Source organism: Rhinolophus sinicus, chromosome 8 (genome assembly GCF_057876585.1).
Source record: "Rhinolophus sinicus isolate RSI-liver-muscle chromosome 8, RSI-T2T, whole genome shotgun sequence".
Lineage (NCBI taxonomy): Eukaryota > Metazoa > Chordata > Mammalia > Chiroptera > Rhinolophidae > Rhinolophus > Rhinolophus sinicus.
Window position 1 is genome coordinate 72,864,624 of NC_142508.1, and position 17,943 is coordinate 72,882,566.

General features: G+C 52.1%; 1 protein-coding gene across 2 annotated transcripts in view; it reads right to left on the minus strand.

The window, feature by feature from the left end:
* Positions 1-17,943, minus strand: part of NLRC5 (NLR family CARD domain containing 5) — a 74,875-nt gene that overhangs the window by 26,274 nt on the left and 30,658 nt on the right. For both annotated transcript variants that reach the window (XR_012490165.2, XM_019754160.3), the window contains 17 exons: positions 17,627-17,710; positions 17,409-17,492; positions 15,991-16,074; positions 15,787-15,876; positions 15,025-15,087; positions 13,498-13,563; positions 12,921-13,004; positions 11,056-11,139; positions 10,018-10,107; positions 8,197-8,265; positions 7,313-7,381; positions 6,435-6,518; positions 5,943-6,026; positions 4,416-4,505; positions 3,592-3,636; positions 2,533-2,622; positions 1,599-1,682 (listed from right to left, as the gene is read on the minus strand). Coding sequence is in view for 1 of the 2 variants with exons in the window: in XM_019754160.3 (XP_019609719.3) it covers positions 1,599-1,682; positions 2,533-2,622; positions 3,592-3,636; positions 4,416-4,505; positions 5,943-6,026; positions 6,435-6,518; positions 7,313-7,381; positions 8,197-8,265; positions 10,018-10,107; positions 11,056-11,139; positions 12,921-13,004; positions 13,498-13,563; positions 15,025-15,087; positions 15,787-15,876; positions 15,991-16,074; positions 17,409-17,492; positions 17,627-17,710 (1,344 nt within the window). In the remaining variant the exon portion in view is untranslated. The remainder of the gene's footprint in view (positions 1-1,598; positions 1,683-2,532; positions 2,623-3,591; positions 3,637-4,415; positions 4,506-5,942; positions 6,027-6,434; positions 6,519-7,312; positions 7,382-8,196; positions 8,266-10,017; positions 10,108-11,055; positions 11,140-12,920; positions 13,005-13,497; positions 13,564-15,024; positions 15,088-15,786; positions 15,877-15,990; positions 16,075-17,408; positions 17,493-17,626; positions 17,711-17,943) is intronic.

Sequence of the window (17,943 nt, forward strand, 5' to 3'; positions counted from 1 at the left end):
TTGTGGTTATGTTAAAAAATAAAGAGTATTTATCTTTTAGCTATGCATACTGAAATATCTACAGATGAAATTATGAGGTGTCTGGGCATTGCTTCCAAATGACATGTGTATGTGTGGGCGCGTGGGCACATGTGTATGCACGCAAGCATGTGTGCAAATGTGTGTGTGTGCCTGTGTGTGTGTGCTGGGGCCACGAGATGACAAGCAATATGCAGTTAGCTACAGGGCAACTAAGGCTCCATTACACTACTCTCCCTGTTTTTCTCTGTGCATGATAGTCTTCCATAATAAAAGTGTTTTGTTTTTTAAATTAAGGAGTAACTTTATAGTGGGGAAATCTGACAAACACTACGTTGCCAGGCGATCAAGGTCAATATCAAGAGTGAGAAGTCGAGTCCACAGCAGGTCTCCCCTGAGACAGGAAGAGGCACTTTACCCTGTGGTCTTCTTAGCCCAAACCCATAACCCAGTCTAACCATGAAAAACACATCAGCCCCAAATCGAGGGATATCTGACCAGTACTCCTCAAAACCGTCAAGGTCATGCAGGAACAATAAAGAAAGACTGAGCAACTAGCACAGATCAGAGGAGGCAAAGGAATAGGGATGACAGAATGCAAAGTGGGATCCTGGATTAGAGTCTGGATCAGAGAACGGGCATTTGTGGAAAAACTGGTGAGATCTGAATGAAGTCTAGTGTATAACTAATAGTCATGTACCAAGGTGAGTTTCTTAGTTGTGACAAGTACCATGATAACGCGTGATATGAACAACCAAGGGAAACTGAGTGAGGGAACTCTCTGGACTAGGTTTACCACTTTTCTGCAAATCAAGTTTTAAACTATTCTAACATATATGGTTTATTTTAAAAATTCATTGGCTCTTCATGTGTTGATATTCCAGGAAAGCCTGATGTAGTGTCCCGAGACAAAAGCTTGGGGCAGAGCTCTTACGTGGGAAGATTCCGCGTCTGTTAACAACGTCAAAAACCCTTCCCTCTGGGTCCATACGTGTTTGAACTTGGAGAAAAGCATGGAAGGACACACACAGGTGATCAACATGGATAAGCTTGTTGCAAGGGCCAGAAGGGCATTTGAGGTGGGAGCCTGAAAGCAAGAAAGAAGACTAGTAAAATAGAAAAACACATCCGGTGCGATGGAAAGTAAAACTGCAGAACACGGCTAGTCTGTGACTGTGAATAGGTACAAACTGGACATGCAAATGCACAAGGAGTAGAAGGCCCTGAGGAGAGGCCTCCAGGAGTGACAGGTTCCAGCCATGGAGGCAGGCCTACGTGGGTGCCAGTGTGGGGCTCCAGGGGTGGAGGGGGCAGACTGAGACTCTTGGGTGCCCTGAGTTGAGCAGCTGGGGAACGTGAAGCCCCAGGCCCAGCACAGCCTCTCTCAGTGGGAGGGGTGAGGTACCTGATCTGGGCTTTTGGGAGCAAGTCAGGGAACTCCCATGGGGTTGGGCTATGGGGTCTGGCAGGAAGGAACCAGAAAAGACTCACCTGGCCTCTAAGGCGGACTCCCCCCACCCCTCAGGTCACCGGGCAGATGCCCGCATTGTGCCCTCTGGGGCTGTGTCTTCCTTACTTACTTGATTTCCACAGGCCCTGGGCACTTCTCCAGAGTTTCACAGAGGCGGATGAGGCTCGGGGGCTCCAGCTGACACTCCCTGAGGCTGAAAAGGGGCAGTGGGCAGGCAAGGGTTCAGAGAGGGCTCAGGGCACCTGTCCAGCTCCAGGGACTCTCCCCTCCTTCTCACAACCCTCCTCCCCAACCTGCAGGCAGCAGGCTCTTCCCCCTGCAGGGGGCGCACTCCACCCCTACGTCTCTCCAAGGCCCCCTTCCCATCACTCTGACCCCGAGTGCCCAGATACCCTGATCCAGCCCCTAAGTCCTCCCCACTGAGTCACGCCTAAGTTCAGGCCACCATCACCACTCACCCGGACCACTTTAATACTCTCGTTCTTCCCCTCTTGCCTCCCTGCCAGCATCTTATCTTTAAACAGTGTAAGTCTGACCAGGCTCTCTTGTGCTGAAAGCCCTCTGTGGTTCCCCATTATCCTTAGGCTAAAAGCAAAACAGCGTTGCCATGGCCTCACTTGCCTCCACTCTCCCTGTATATTCTCAGCCACACTGAAATGTTTCCCAAAAGCCACGCTTTCACTCCTCTGAGCCTCCACACAAGCTGGACACTACCTCTCCCCTCCTCTGGACAACTCTGTTCAGGCCCCAGCTTAGGCAGCTCTCTTCTTATGTGAGGAAATCAAGGCCCGGAGAGGGGAGGGGTCCAGCCAGGGCTCACAGCCCCTCGTGGCAGAGCCAAAAAGGCTTCAGAGAAACTAATGTGGGATCTTTTCTCTAAGGAGAATGCTGGGCCCAGCAGCCCCTGTCACCAGCCCTCATTCTTCCTCCCTTGCCTGAAACTCTCTCTCCTAGTCCCCAGCCCTAACCCCCTGGGCTCTCCTCACTTCCTGAGCCCTCACCCCACTGTGGTGACCCCAAATAAGAAGTGGGTAAGATGGTACCAGAAGCTCCTGGGGATGCAGTGCTGACCGAACCATGAGAACTGGCTTCCAGTCGGGAACTCTGGCAAAGACCCAGCAGCTGACAGATCCCTTGGAGTCGGGAAAACATTTGAAAGGAAAGTTCAAATCATCCACATTGGAAGACGAGACTCATCAGTCAGGGTTGGAAGGGGTCCTTGTGACAATCAAGCCCCTCCCTGTACAGATGGGGAAACAGGCCAGAGAGAGCAAGCCAGCCACTTACACCTGTCTAGGGGGCAGCACCTGACCCGGTGAAGGGAGCAGGACAGAGTTTCTGCTCTCTCTGGTCACCAAAGGTGGCCTTCACATGACTTCTGCCTCTCTGTGCCTCCATTCTTTTGGCTTCAAGAAGCCAGAGGGTCCCCAGAAATGGAGACCCTAGTTTGGAAAGCAAGACTACCAGGCTTCGGGTGAGCCCTGGCTTCAGACAGCCATCCCATATGCCAGTGCTCTTCCCTGCCACGTCAGCCCAGCTGGCCCCACATTGGCAGGGCCTTGGGCGAACCTCCCAAGCTAGACCAGGGTGCCCCACTAGGGGGCAGCCAGGAACATCTGTGGAGAACTACCTATTACTCATTGTTTACAGCAAACAAGTGGAAACTTTCAGAGCACCAACGGTTCTTGGCTTCTCAAATTTCCTTCTCAGAGTGTGAAAGGACGGTGACTCATCTGAAGCTGTGAGTCTGCAGACGTCTGCAAAAGTCCCCGAAAGGCAGAAATACAAATGCTCCCCTCTCCCTCCTGCACAGCAGTAACCTGCTAACACCTGCTCTGCTGTGGCCTTTACTCGTCCCTCCCCTGCACCTGCACTGGCTTCTTCCAAGAGAGATTTAAGGTGGCTGTTTACTGCAAATTTATACGGGGTATGTGTGAGGGTACAGAAGTAGTGATGAATTGTAGCCAGACCCGGGGTGGGGGTGGGGGTTACTCTAGGGCTGACAGTGGTCAACATGGATCTAAGGTGGAGGGTATCTGTAGGAAATGGGGACCAGAGTGGGGAGGGGAGCCCACCCCACCCCTGGAGCTCTCCCTCCTCACCTGGCTCTTCTGTCACTTCTCAGGATGATGACTTGGCTCTTGAAACTGCAGGCAGAAAGGAGGCAGCAGTCAGAGAAAGCGCAAAGGGTCCGCTCCCCAGGCAAGGGCAAGAAAGCAGACTGGCCCAGGCAAGGCAGGCCTGGGGGGTAGGATGCAGATTCAGCAAATACTACAATAAATACACTAACGACTACATTTATTCAGGCATATATACAGCACACCAACGTGGTCGCCTTTCATTCTCACACTGAAACTGTGAAATAGGAAGTATTGTTATCCCCATTTTACAGATGAAGACACTGAGGTATGGAGAGGCTCAGTGACCTGCTCAAAGCTGCACAGCAGGTAAGCAGTGAGCCTCCATTTAAACCTGGTCTGTCTAGTATCATAGACACTCTTGGGAGGGGACAGGGAAGAATGGGCAGGCCTCGCATGAAAGCATGGATGATCTTCATTGCATGCCCCAGAGCTGCGTGGCTGGGTGCCTTTCCTTCTCCAGTCTCATCGGCTCCACAATGAAAGCAGGTCCTTGAGCACTCAGTAGTCACCAAGGATCTCTTAGTTTTATTAAATGTCTCTCAGGACAATCCAGAGAGTGAATAAGGGAGAGTCGATGGATTGTGTCTCATGGTGAATTTGGAACAATTTGGGTATACCTGGGTTATATTCATTCATTCATTCATTCACTCATTCACTCATTCACTCATTCATTCAGGAGACACCCATCACACATACACTGACCCTGTATCCCCCAGACCCTGAGGATGCTACATTATGAATTTGACAGATGAGGGGACAGGGCGGGGGCCCAGAGGCACACTCACCTGACATCCAGGTGGAGAGCCCACTGCACTGCAGAGAAGCACTGGGCCAAACTGATCACACTGTCCAGGGACAAGCCGTTCTCACTGAGGCTGGAGAATCATAGGGATGGCATTGATGGCGGTCACCCAGGACTCAGAAACACCCGCTTTGTGATCAGAGCACAGGGCAGGGGAGGGCTATCCCTGAGTCCAGAGGATCGAACTCACTGAAACCTGGATGGTCAGAGTGTCTCTCCCAACTCCCCATTGTACAGATGGGGAAACTGAGGCCCAGAAAGTGGCACAGTCTTGCCCAAGGTTACAGGTTAACAGAGCTGAGATTAGAACTCAGTGGCTCCCTCTGTCTGTGATGAATCTGGGGAGTGCTTTTAGGCCAGAGTGGTGCCTCAGTTTCCCCACCAGATAAAGGAGGGGTAGTGCCCAGTGAAAAATGAAAATGGCGGGGGTGGGGGGCGGGAGGCTCTTGCTCAAAAAGCAGGGAGAAAAGATTTCCTTTCTTTCATAGCCTGTCAATCTGTAATGGTGGTTTTTATTTGCCATTTAATGTCACACTCGTTAGGATAGGGGTCCTGGTAGGTGAGTGCAGACTCACATAGCACCTGGGTCATAGTAGGTGTTCACAGCAAGGGGATTTGCCCCATAAGTTGTAATCTGCATATAATTTGCCTGCAGTGGTGAGGCCTTCCTCCCCACCCAGGTGCAGGCCCCGGATAACAACTGAGGCAGCCTCCTGTTCTTCCCAGCGTCCCAGCGAGACTGTCTGAGCAGGAAGGGCCTCAAGCTACAGCCCTCATTCTAAGGCTGTAGGCAAAATATACCCCTCTATAGTTTACATGTTATCTCACTGGAAACCAGAGACGTATGTCACTTGCCCAAGGCCACACCAGGAACCTAGGCCTGTGCTCACTGGGGCTCCTCTCACTGGCCTAGAAGAGCTTGGGTGGAGCAGTGGGGGGTAGTGGGAGCCAAGAACACAGCGCCCTTTGGGGCCCAGGAATTCTGGTCTACGACAGGCAAAGTCTGGGGGTTCCTGGCCTCCTACCAGAGCCTCCCTTCCATATTGAACATCCTCCCTCTCTCTGCCAGGTACCCTGCGTGGGTGTCCTGTGGGGTACAAACCCTGCCTGTCTTTCAGCTCGCAGGCTATCAAACAGCCCCTCCCTGCACCCCAGGGCCAGTATGGCTGCCAGCCATTTCACTCATCGGTTATACTTCCCAGCATGTCTGCCTTGCCCCAGGTAACCTGGGATTCCCAGAGACGGGTTCAAGAAGTGAAACCTTACGTCAGAAGCTAGGTCATTGAGCCACAAAGGCCAGTATCTTTTTTAATGAGATTCATACCCTTTACTGGTGAGCACTTACCCGGGTATCAGGGACTGGGCTGGGCAATTGACATGCATTTTCTGATTTAATCTTTCCCATAATCCCAGGGGGGAGTGAGATGGGACCGAGAACACCCCCCACGCCCCACATGCCCTCATTCTGATGAAGACAAGCCTGAGAGACTTTGCCCAGCCAGCTACTCACTTCAAGGACTGCAGAGCACCCAGCCCAGGGAGCCGCTGAGCCAGCTGGGCTGCACCTTCGTCCCCCAGAGCGTTGCCTGATAAGCTGGCAGGGGCAGGAGGAGAACAGGTTAGTGGAGGGTGGGGATGGAGATGGGCAGGAGCTTTGTCTCTCCACCCACTCACTCAGTCACTCAGCTTCTCTTGAAACTGGGACACGACCCTGGGCTGCCAATCCGCTGGGGTCTCACCCAGGGTTTTTATCCTGAGGTTTGTGACCCCTGAGGGGAGGAGTCAGAGATGGGCTTCAGAGGGTGTCAAATGTGGGGGAGCTGTATTTTAGGAGGAAGAGGCACAACTTTCACCAGATTCTCTATAGGGTTCCTGTTTGCAACAAGAACTGACAATCTAAATATTCAAAAGTAAAACAAATCCCAACACACTAACATCCTATGACTGATCGCCCACCCGCCTTCCAGTAACACCCACCCGCCTTCCAGTATTAGCCACTCACTCAAGGTGACTGGGGCGGCAGCTTCCTCCCAGTGCTGTGCAGAGCTGCTCTAGGTGCTCTGCTCGCAAGCCACAGTGTGTCAGCCTGTGGAGGGCAGAACCACAGCCCTGTAGCCCTGCCCCACCGAACAGAGGACAGAGCGGCCCGCCACCCCCAGACACACAGGCAGAGAACCAGGCTTGCAGGAGAGGGACTGAGACGCATCTGGTACCCAGATAGACAAAGACAGACCAACATACAGATGAAACATTGCACACAGGCAGAGAAGAACCAGACGGAGTCAGAGACAGAGAGGGAGGGAGACCAAGATGGACAGACACAGAGGTAAAAGAGAGAGGAGACACAGACAGATAGACAGACAGACAGACTGACACACAGACACACAGATGGAGCCAGAGGAGGACAGACAGGGAATGAGCAAAGGACCTCAGAAAATGTGAGAGAAACAGAAAACAAGAGAGAAGCAAGGAATGAGAGACAGACAGGGAGCGAGATTCCCATGGACAGAGAATAAGAAAGAGGGCCAGAACAGTATTGATGTTCTGAATCAGGAAAGAAGAGGATCAGGAAAGAAGAGGCGCATGTTCCCCATCCTCTCCGTCCAGCATTCCCACAACCCTTCCACTCCTGGAAGTCAGGGGAGCTAAGAGGAGGGAGGTCCCTGGGAGGGGAAGGTGACTAAGGGGGCAGCCATGTGAGCCCTGCCTGCAGTGGCCGGGCAGGGGAGGTGGGAAGCAGGGAAGCCAGGCCACAAGTCCTGGATATAGCAGGTCATGCCGTCCAGGGAGCACCTGGGGCTGGGGGCCTGGGGCCCAGCTTTGTGAAGAGGAAGGGAGGGGGCTGGGACCACACCAGGGGCCTGCACGTCGTTACTGTACCTGATGTTTGGGAAGCACAGGGACAGCATAGAGGGCATCTGGGGCATCAGGCTGTCATGAAACAGAACCCTGCAGGGACACACACCAAGGCCAGGCTGAGCCAGCTCCTCATCCGCTGTCTCCGCAGTCCATCCTCAGCCTCACTTCCCACCACCCAATCTCTATATGGGGCCCAGAGACAGTCAGACCTTGGTTGCAATTGGGCTCCTCTGTTTCCAGGCTATGTGACCTGGGACAAATCACTTAGCCTCTTACTGGGAGAATATATGTGAACTGCCTTAGTTTGGTGCTTGGTGCATATCATAGTAAGTGCTCAATTAACCTTGGCTGTTAGTATCATTAATCTCATCATCATCATCATCATCATCATCATCATCATCATCAGTGCCTTCAGAGATGTCAGCCTCAGCTCCAAGCAAGCCCTCAAATGCTCCCCTACAGAAGACATTGCAGGTGGACACTGAGGAGCTAAGAGCTGAGTCTCTGTCCATGTGCTAGGCTGGCGCAATCCAGGAAGGTACCCTGGAGGAGGCAAACGCCCTCTAAAGGGTCCTCAGGCCAGAAGGAACCAGAAGTTCTGACCAAAATCAGAGCTACAGTCCAGGCAATCCTCTGGGTTTAGGCTGAAGGCCCTTGTTCTCTGGCTACCCTACCCCTGTCCCAGCATATAGTTTCCATGGCTCTCTTTAGGCACCACTTCAGAAATGGGAAGGCAGCTGTACTTTGACCCTCCCCTTTAGGGCTGCACCCCCTGCCGAACCTGCTGGCTTCCTGAGCCTTCGTGAATTTAAGGTCCCCTGGCAGTTGAGTGGTACTGTTCAGCTGTGGAGGTCAGGGAGGAGATGGCCCTGGCTGAGAGTAGGGCTGGGATGGCGTTATCTTACCTCTCCTGGTTTCCCTCCTGCTCCTCCATCTTTGGGGCAAACATGAGGACCACAGTTTTGTACTTGAGGCTGTGGAGAGGAGAGGGAGGAGTCAAGAGGCATATGGGGTCCCTGCTTCCATGTCCTTTTTTAGCCTGGCCTGGAGGGAACTCTAAGGTGCCATCCCCCTGCCTCTAGAGCAGCCACTTTCTTTGACTGTCCTCTGACTCCCGCTGAGCGGGGGCCTAAATTCTTCCTGCCACAGAGGATTCACAAACTTATCAGCCCTCCTTTCCTGGCAAGTCCTTGAAAGAACAGTTCTGCCGGCTTTCTGGTGTGGGCCTCAGGCTGAAATCCTCCACTTTCGGTGGCACCCTTGGCTGAGGGGACTCACCCCAGCAGGGTGAGGTCACTGCCAGGTCAAGACAGACATTGAGCGTCCACACGAGAGTCCACACCTATAGCCGGTGCATCTCTGACCTCGCCTTTGCAAACTGAACGTTACATGTGTTTTTCTCATTAAAAAGACATACTTCATCCCTATGGAGAACTTAGAAAATACAATAGAATAAAAAGAAAATAAAGAAAAATCATCCACAAGCTTTTCCACATATCAGTTACTACTGATGACATTTTGGAGAGGGTCCTTCAAGTCTTCTGTGTTTTTTTTTAATGCAGTGAATGTTTTGTTTTGTTTTTTCCTTAAAAAGTGGGATTAAAATGACAAATTCTTTTTTAAAAATTAAATTTTCAAGGGACAGATGAAGCAAGGGTGACAAAATGTTGATAATTATTGGTGGTAACTGGGTCTTCATTATACTGTTCTCCCTACCATTGAGTATGTATGAAAGCTTTATTATAAAAATGATGAATTAAAATTTTTATGTCACATCATATACCACAGTCATTCCTTCATACTAAAGCTTCAGCCAAATCAGGGTTCCATCGAGTTCTCTCTCGAGGCCACCTATTTATTTAACTAATACCCTACTGTTAAACATTAAGTTATTTCCATTTTTTCCCTATTATAACCAATACCGAGATGAACATCGCTGCAGCTAAATGTATTTGCACAATCACGGTGATTTCTTTAGTATAAATTCCTAGAAGTGAATGGAGTGTCATTTGGAACTCCCTAGGGACCCTTTATGGCATCATTACATACAGTGAACTGAGGTTTTCTAATCCACCTTTTGGGTGAAGCTGGTCTCTGTTTCCTTGGAGGGGTGTTTAAAGCAGGGACTACCTTACACAGCTGAGAGTCCCCTTGGGTGGGGGGGGGTGTTGATATTAATTAGCATCTGTCCTCAGCTCCGCAGACTGAATACTGAGACTTACAGAAATAAGGTTGGGCCCTGTCTTAGGTTAGGTTCCCTAGAAGCAGAGCCTCAGCCTGTGAATGGCTAGGGGCTCACATGTCACTTGGTCACCTGTGCACATGATGTACTAAGGGCCCTCTCTCAGGAGAAACCAGTAAGGGACCAAGGGAAGCAGAACAGGGCAGGTCCTCAGCCTGATCCCACAGGGAGCTTGGGAGCGTGAATGGCACCAAAAGCTTGTCCCATCTGAGACAAACGGGCTGGAGGTTTACACCTCCGCCTCTGTCACTGGCCATTCCTAGCTGGGGCAGCTAGGGAGAAGTATAACATATCAGTTATCAGTCCAGGGAATTTTCCAGAGGAGGTATAAGCTGTGAGTGGCCGACAACTGCAGCTGCTGAGAACAGGTGCACAGGCTCAGGAGCATCTATAGGTCCCAAAGGCCTGGGCCAATGAGAATTCCCAGGCCTTAGAGAGAATGATGGGTGGGCATGGGTGATGGCAGCCCACTGGGAGCTCTCACCTGATGTGCAGGTCTGCCAGGGTCTGGCTCGTGCTCACAGCACTCAGCACAGAGTATATCCCGGCCACCGAGAGCCCGTTGTCGCTGAGGCTGTGGGGAGGAGGAAGGCCGCCATCAGCAGGCAGCTGAAGTCCCCAGCCCAACACAGCGCCAAGCGCCTCCCTCAGGCTCAGCTGCTTGCCAGCTGTCACTCTTGGGACGCCCTGGATCCTGAATCAGGGGGGTCTCAAAGGATTCTGGCCCATGTGGTGAACCAAGAGACCTATGACCCCCCTGGCCCCACTCAGAGAATAAAGTTCTCCAGGGGGCGCGATAAGAACCAACTCACTGTTTTCACCTCTCTGAGCCTCAGTTTCCTGGTGTATAAAATAACCACCATTTTAATCGCATTTAACAAACGGGGAAACTGAGCCTCAGAGAGATTAAATTACTTTCCCAGGGTCACAAAGCTACTAAATGACAGAGCTAGGATTCAAATACAAAGCCAAGGCTCCAACCACTGTCACCCAACCTCAACACCCCCCCACCGCAGCCCACACGTGACGCTAAGACCCCCACACATGCCACCCACCCCCACCCCCACTCCACACCATGCAACACCGTAGCACACCCAACAGCGTAATGCCCTCTCTTTCCATTTCACCACCCAACAACCCACCCCTACACCCCAACACTCCACCCCACCCTAACACACCACTTCTCACCCCCACATCCCAATCCAACACCCCCATGCTGCCTCAATGCACCACTCCACCCCAGGGCTGTTGTAAGGACAGGCTGGAACCCAGGCCACTGATGTCCAAGGGACACATTCCACATGTGCAAGGGGTTTTCATAACGGGAACAAGGGGTTCATGCCAGAGGCAAAGGCAAGGCATGGCTGAGTCACCCCAACTTCACGGGAGTTGTGAGAAAGCAAGGGTGGTGGCGGAGCAGCACTATTTCCGGTGACTGTGGGCGCGGGGATCAGGGTGGCAGGGACCAGCTGGGGCCCTCCAGGGCCCTCCCTGTCACTGAACAGTGGGGTGGACAACTCACTCCAGCTTCCTGGCGATGTGCAGCTGGGGTACAGCCTCTGCCATCAGGCGACAGCCTTCATCTTCCAGCTGGTTCCCTGAGAGGCTGAGACAGAGGGGCCCGATGCCCTGAGCTGCTGGGTGGGGTCCCCCCTCAACCCTCAGCACTCATAAAGTCCCTCACTGACTTTAGTCAAAGCATCACTCCAATAAGCGAGCCTGAAACATAATGAACACTGAAAGACCACCTGCCACGAGCCTGGCACTGTCCCAGGTGTTACGACAAGTTTTGGATATTTAATCCTCATAACAACCCTATGAAGTAGGCACCGCTGTTAACCTCGTCCTACTGATGAGCATACTGGGGTACAGAGTGGTTAGGGCACTTGCTCAAAGGTGGGCCTGCGATTTGAACCCAGGCAGCCTGACTTTAAGGCCCTGCCCTCAACTGTTTATGTTGCAACTTACATAATTGCTTCTTGTGATAAACCCCATGTTGGTAGGGCTTCTGACCTCGTCTGGGGATCAGGGAAGGCTTCCCCGATGTGTGAGCTACTTGCTAGAAAAACTAGGAGTTCGGAAGGTAGGGACGGGAGGGAGATGGGGTTGTGGGAACAGCACATGCTAAGGCTCTGTGACGTAGCACAGTTGAAGACTGGAAAGGGAGCCCGTGTGTCTGGGTCTCACACTGAGCGAGCAGTCTGGGTCGGATGCGGCCTGGGGGGTGGGAGCAGGGTTCTGGATCACACGGGATTTTAGGATTTGGCTTTATTCTGAGCAGCGGGAAGGATTGAAGGAGGCTGACAGGAGAGAAACGTAGTTCACTCTCTGCCAGGTAGAGGTGGCCAGGGTGGAAGCAGGGAACCCAGTGAGGAGGTTGATGGGTCATCCTAGGTAAGAAATGAGAGTGGTTCAGGCTAGAGAAGTGGATGAGAAGAGGATGGTTTTGAGAGCTGTGCAGGAGGTAGGTTGACTCAGGATGGACTGGCTAAGCGGGGAGGGAAAGGCAGCCGAGAGGTGTCTGGTCTGTGTAACGAGGCGGGTGATGGGTCTTTTACTACAGGGAGAGCACTGAAGGAGAGCCAGGCTCAGTGGTGGTAAGGTGGGTGGAAGTATATGAGTTTGGTAAAAACCACCTTTTCTAACCCTGTTTTGGTTCTCCGGAACAGGTCAAGGCTCATGGTTTGGTCCCCAAAGCAGCCCTCACCCCATCCATCTCACCTTGAGGTGGGGCCACTCACCTCCAAACACATTCTGTCATTGCATCATTCCACCTTCACACCCATTTGGTTTCCTGGGATGGTCCTGGCAGGGGTCCCTCTTGGCAACATAACGACCCCCACCGATCCCCAAGCCCTTCTCTCTAAGTCTCTGCCCAGGAGCTGGGCACCATGGAGATTCCTCCAGCCAGAAAAGAAAAGGTCATCTCCCTGTACTCTGGGAGCAGGACAGGGTGCGGGGACTCTGAGTGCTGTGGTTTGGAAGACAGACCTCGGTGTGGTGACATGTCTGCTTTGCATATCTCAGTGACAGTGGTAACGGGCTACGGCTGGGAGGCAGAATGACTGGAATCCCAGCCTGGACTCTTCCTTGCTGTGTGACCTTGAGCAGACTTACCTTTCTGTGGCTTCATTTCCTCCTCTATAAAGTGTGCATAGTAACAGCACTTACGTCATAGAGATGTGAGGATTAAATGAGAGGATAATGTAAATACACCTGGTACAGGGCAGTGCTAAATAGTGGTCGCTGTTACAACAATCTGATTCCCCCTCATTCTTCGCCAGGCAGCATGCCCTTCCCCACACCGTGCACCCAAAGCTGAGGCCCTTCCTACACTGCCCTGCCCTCCCCTCCTGTCTCCTGCCCCAGGCTTCTCATGGTACTCACTCTACTTCGTCCAGGTGGGGGCCTTCCCGGAGCTGGGCTATGAGCATCTCCACATCACTGACTGTGAGCTGACACTTCTGCAGCCTGGGGTGGGGGGCATACGGGCTCAGGGCAAGAAGCGACACTATGTCTCCCCTTGGTCCTAGCCCTGCGGCCAGGCGTGGGAGCTGGGAGAACCAGAAGGTTGACGTACCGAGGTCGAATCCTGGCCCTGCTTCTCAGTAGCTGGGCAATCTTGGGCAAGGCACTTAACCTATCTGAGACTCAGCTTCCTCCTCTATCAACTGCGAATAATGTGTACTTTGCAGCGTTTTCAAAAGAATTACCATGAGGTAATGGATATAAAATACCATAGTGCCAAGCCCGTAGCAAGGATCCATTAAATGATAGCCATTATTCTGTTGTTATGCCAGATGTTCCTTCTTCAGTCCAGGATGGGTTATCCATATCCTTTCTCTGCCCCATGTCGGCTTTTCCCTTTGTCCTTCCTCCCTGCCCCTGCTCTACCTCTTCTGGAAAGGTACCCTCCCCCGATATCACATCCCTCCCCTTAAGGCAATGGATCTCACTGAGGTACCTGAGTGCCAGGCTTCTGCTCTGAACCTCTTCCCTCTGGCTGGTATTTTCCTGTAGGTCTGGGGCTCTGGCAAGAACAAATGCAACATTGATCTGGGCTCAGAAATCCAGGCTCTTCTCTTGGGTTCCAGGGGCTGAAGACGCTTTAGCATGACCCACAGTGAATAAGTGACAAAGATGGTTACTTGAAGGTGCTGAAGGCCCTATTCAGCAAAGCAGCAGGAGCAAAAGGTTTGAGGTCAAATGGAATATTTATTCAAATTCTGGCTCTGCCATATATAGCTGTGTGGCCTTGGACAAGTCACTCCACCCCTCTGAGCCTCCATTTTCTCTTTTCTAAAATGGAATGATAACATCTAACACACAGAGTGAATGTAAGATTGAATGTAAGTTGATATATGATCAAGGGCCCACCACAGGCACAAAATTGAGGCTAAGTAAAAAGCAGCAGCTATTAGCTAAGATGCAACAGTGTCCATTTGTAGATGTGCCGTCTCTGGTTCAGAAGGCCGGGGTATGTGGGTCCAGGCTATGGGAAGCCAGGGCACCTCCAGGCTCTCTTCCACTGGGCCAGGCAATGGCTAGGGACTGCAGAGAACGTGGGACATTGTGAGCTAGGTTTTCACAGACTACAAGATCAGTGCTGTGCAACAGAACTTTCTGCGGTGATGGAAATGTTTTGTATCTGCGCCATCCACTTTGGGAGCCATGGCCTTCCACTAGCTTCCCATGGCGATTGAGTACCTGAAATGTGGCTAATGTGACTAATGAACGGAAATGTCCATTTTACTTAATTTTACTTAATTTAAATGTAAATAGCCACATGTAGCTATTATGTTGGGCAGCACAGCTCCAGAAAGTCAGAAGGTAAAAGGACAGTGGTCCTACCGAATCATTGTATGGGTGAAAACACTGAGGCTCAGAGCAGGGAAAGGACTTGCTCAAGGACGTACACCTTCACCTGTCTCTGAGTCTCAGCTGAGAGGGTGTGTGTGTGGGGAAGCACAACTGGAACGTTCTTTCATGGGAAGGCAGCTTCCCTTTCTTTGCCCATCGAGGCCTGACCAAGCTGGCATTCATGCAAGGCTGGCATAGTCAGCACTCAGGTGCCAACTGGATGCCAGCGATGTTCTAAGCACTTTAAATATATTAATTCATTTAATTCTTAGAACAACTCTAAGCTGTCGGTGCCGTAACTGCCTTCCTTTTTTTTCCAGTTAGAAAGGTTTTCCTTGCACAGTAATGCCAACCTAACAGTATCTTCATGCCCTCCCTAAGGCTCTGACTCCCTCTGAGACCTTGGGATACTCCCTCATCACGGGAGCCAGATGTGGCTCAGAGACACCCGGGGAAGCCAAAGGCCTTTGCCAACTCGAGAAGTAAGTCATTTCTCAGGGCAGCAGCAGCAAGAAGAATCCCCACATCCAACTCTTCCTAAGTTCCCTTAGCCATCTTTCCCCCCACAACTGCCTGAGCCCAGATCACTTCTCAGGATGAGCCCAGACCCACTCCCTCCCTAACTTCTTACCCTCGTATCTCTGCAGCTGTCTCCACGGGCGGCGGGGAGAGAAGGAAGATGAGGTCCGCATTCCTGCAGGGCCAGACACAGAGCCATGAAACCCGTGGCCTGGAAAGCAGCCTATCACCCCCTACCTGCGCACCCCTTGCTGCCCCAAACAGCCAGAGAAAGCTGAGAGGAACAATAGAACTGGCAAGAAAGAGCGCTCCAGATCAGACATGTGAAATTGTGACCATGTCATTGTTTGATGAATCCTGAGTGTTTCAGAAAGTCAGGAAAACAACTTTTACAAGAAAGACAATAAAAATTAAGAACGCTGAGGGATTTTATAGGTGTTACCGTGTTTTAGGATTAAGAGGCTTAGCACTTAACCTATCCCGTGATCCAAACAGGCAACGCTACTTCAGCACTAAGGAGAGCGACAAATGGCTCAATCCTTCAGCAATACCGGTGCTTCTTAGATTTGTTGATTCATTCCTTCATTTCTCTGTCAGTTCGTTCATTCAGTCTTCCATCCATCCATCTATCCATCCATCCATCCATCCATCCATCCATCCATCCATCCATCCATCCATCCATCCATCCATCCATCTTTCCATTCATTCACTACTTGTTGAGTACCAGGTGCCAGGTGTGAGCTAGGCTCTGGACATATTGAGCTGAATACAACAGACTCAAGCACGTAAATGTTGCAAACTAGGGTCTTCCTCCTTTTCCCATCCCCTCCCCATTTCTCAAGACCCTGAAGACCAGGCTCCCACTCCTGCTCACCTGACTTGCAGCGTCCTGATGGTAGGACAGGCGACTGCCACCTTTGTCAAGCAGAGTAGGGTCGACATGGAGACATTGTTGCGGCTCAGGCTGCGTGATTGTGGCAAAGGAGTCAGGAGTGCGTCCCCTATGTCATGGGCCCCAGACCTTTGCTCTCCAAGGGAAGAGGGTGACGCAGGTAGGGGTGGTGGGAAGCTAGCTTACTCAAGCTTCTGGAGCCGCGGCAGGCGAGGGAGGACGTCCACGATGTCCAGTACTTCCTGGTCCTTGAGCTGGTTGTCCTGAAAGCTGCAGGGAGAACAAAGCCCAATCCCTCAGCCCTGGGGTGGGGGCACTTAGAAGCCCCAGTTGGCAGGTGACAAGCATGGAGGAGACACAAGACGGGCTCAGCAGGAGTTGGTGACCTGCTCCATAGTATCCAACAGGCCCAGCTAGGAGGAAAGACCCTTTGCTGGCCTCACTTCTGTTCCCATTCAGTCCCTATGGGGGAGTTCCTGCCTGGTGGCCCAAAGGATCCAGATGGTGGACTATGACGGTCTCATGAGGTGGAAGGAGGACACCCAGCACTCTGCTCTCAGGCCCATGTGTGGAATACGCCTGGGGCCCACGTTGATCAGGGCCTTTTGGCTCCCAGGTGACGAGCAGTCTAGCCTGGGATGCAGAAGGTGCTGCTTCCCGACTCACCCAGAGCCCTAGGCCAAGCACATTGCTTTCTGATCTCACATTCCCCGCCTGTCAAATGGAGTCCACAACCCAGCCCTGCCTGGGTTCCTCGCTGGAGGGAGAGAAGACCTGAAGTGTGCGAGGGCACGTTGCACGGGATCACTCCAGTCAGGAAAACAGTCAGGAAATACTGAATCCTCGACAGTTACATTTCTTTCCTGATTATTGAAGAGTGGCCTTAATCGTTTCTCCCCTCACCTAGCGTGATCGTGCACAGACACTGAGCAGAAGGGACAGAGCAGAGCTGGGGGCCAGCTAATGCTCCGTTCAGCAAGCGGTGCCCTCTAGTGCAGGGCTGCCTCTACCAGGATGACGGGGTGCGTGTCCTAAATGTCACACAGGTGCCAGCTAGCGGTGGCTCTGCCAGTGAGCTGCCACAGAGGCACCTGGGCCTTGCCCTGCTCAGGCCACTCATCAGACACAGAGCAGGACTGTATTTGTGAATATGTACTTAGACGTGTATGTGGATCTGAGTGTGCACACATGTGTCCTGCACACGTGCACACCTATGGATGTGCATGTATGTGAGACATACACGTAGGTGAGCGGACAAGGGCAAGTGTGCATACCTATTTGCACGAATATGAAGGTATGTGTGTGTTTCATGCGTTTACGGGTACCCACAGTGCCCACCACCCGCCCATACACTGCCGTGCCTTCTCTCAGGGTCACAGAAAGAGGGAAGGGGGCCTCAAAACTCAAGCTTCTTCAAGATGGCCCAGAATAGTGGAGAGAAGCATTGCTCTTGGGCCTTTGTTTGGATCCAGCCCGGCCCAGTTCTCGGACTGATGCTGCCGTTATGAGTCATTGAAAACCTACCGGTCAGATCCTCGAAGAACATTCAAGACCTGTGCAGTGACCTCTTCCCCCAGCCAGTGAGCCCCCCGGAGATCACTCACCTGACCTCTTCCAGGTGTGGACAGAGGGGCAAAGCCTGCACCAGGTGGTTGATGCCTCGGGCAGTGATCTTACTTCCTGTTAACCTGCAGGGTAAGCAAGAGAAATGGCGAGGGGAAGGGGTAGGCCCGGAATCTGCCCTGTGTAGGGTTGAGGGAAGGGAGGAGAGTTCCAGACATTCCTGGCTGAGGATCCCTCTTGGTTCCAAGCCCTGGCTCACCCCAGCTTCTTCAGGCTCCCCATTGTTGGCAAGCTCCTGGAGAGGGCTTCTGCAAAGGCATCTCCACACTTCCTGCTCTTAAAGCTGCCACAGGAAGAGGCAAGATGGCAGAGGATCAATTCTGGGCAGGGCTTACAGGTCATGACCCCCCCCTCCTCTGACAGATGGAACTGAATACGGTCATGCTAATAGTATTAGTCACAGTTGTTGCTGTTGTAATGGTGGTAGGAGTAACAAATCCATATTATGGAGACTGCTAAGTGTCCACTGAAACCCATTCTGCACTTGTAGATCTATATATAATTGGGAACATGGTT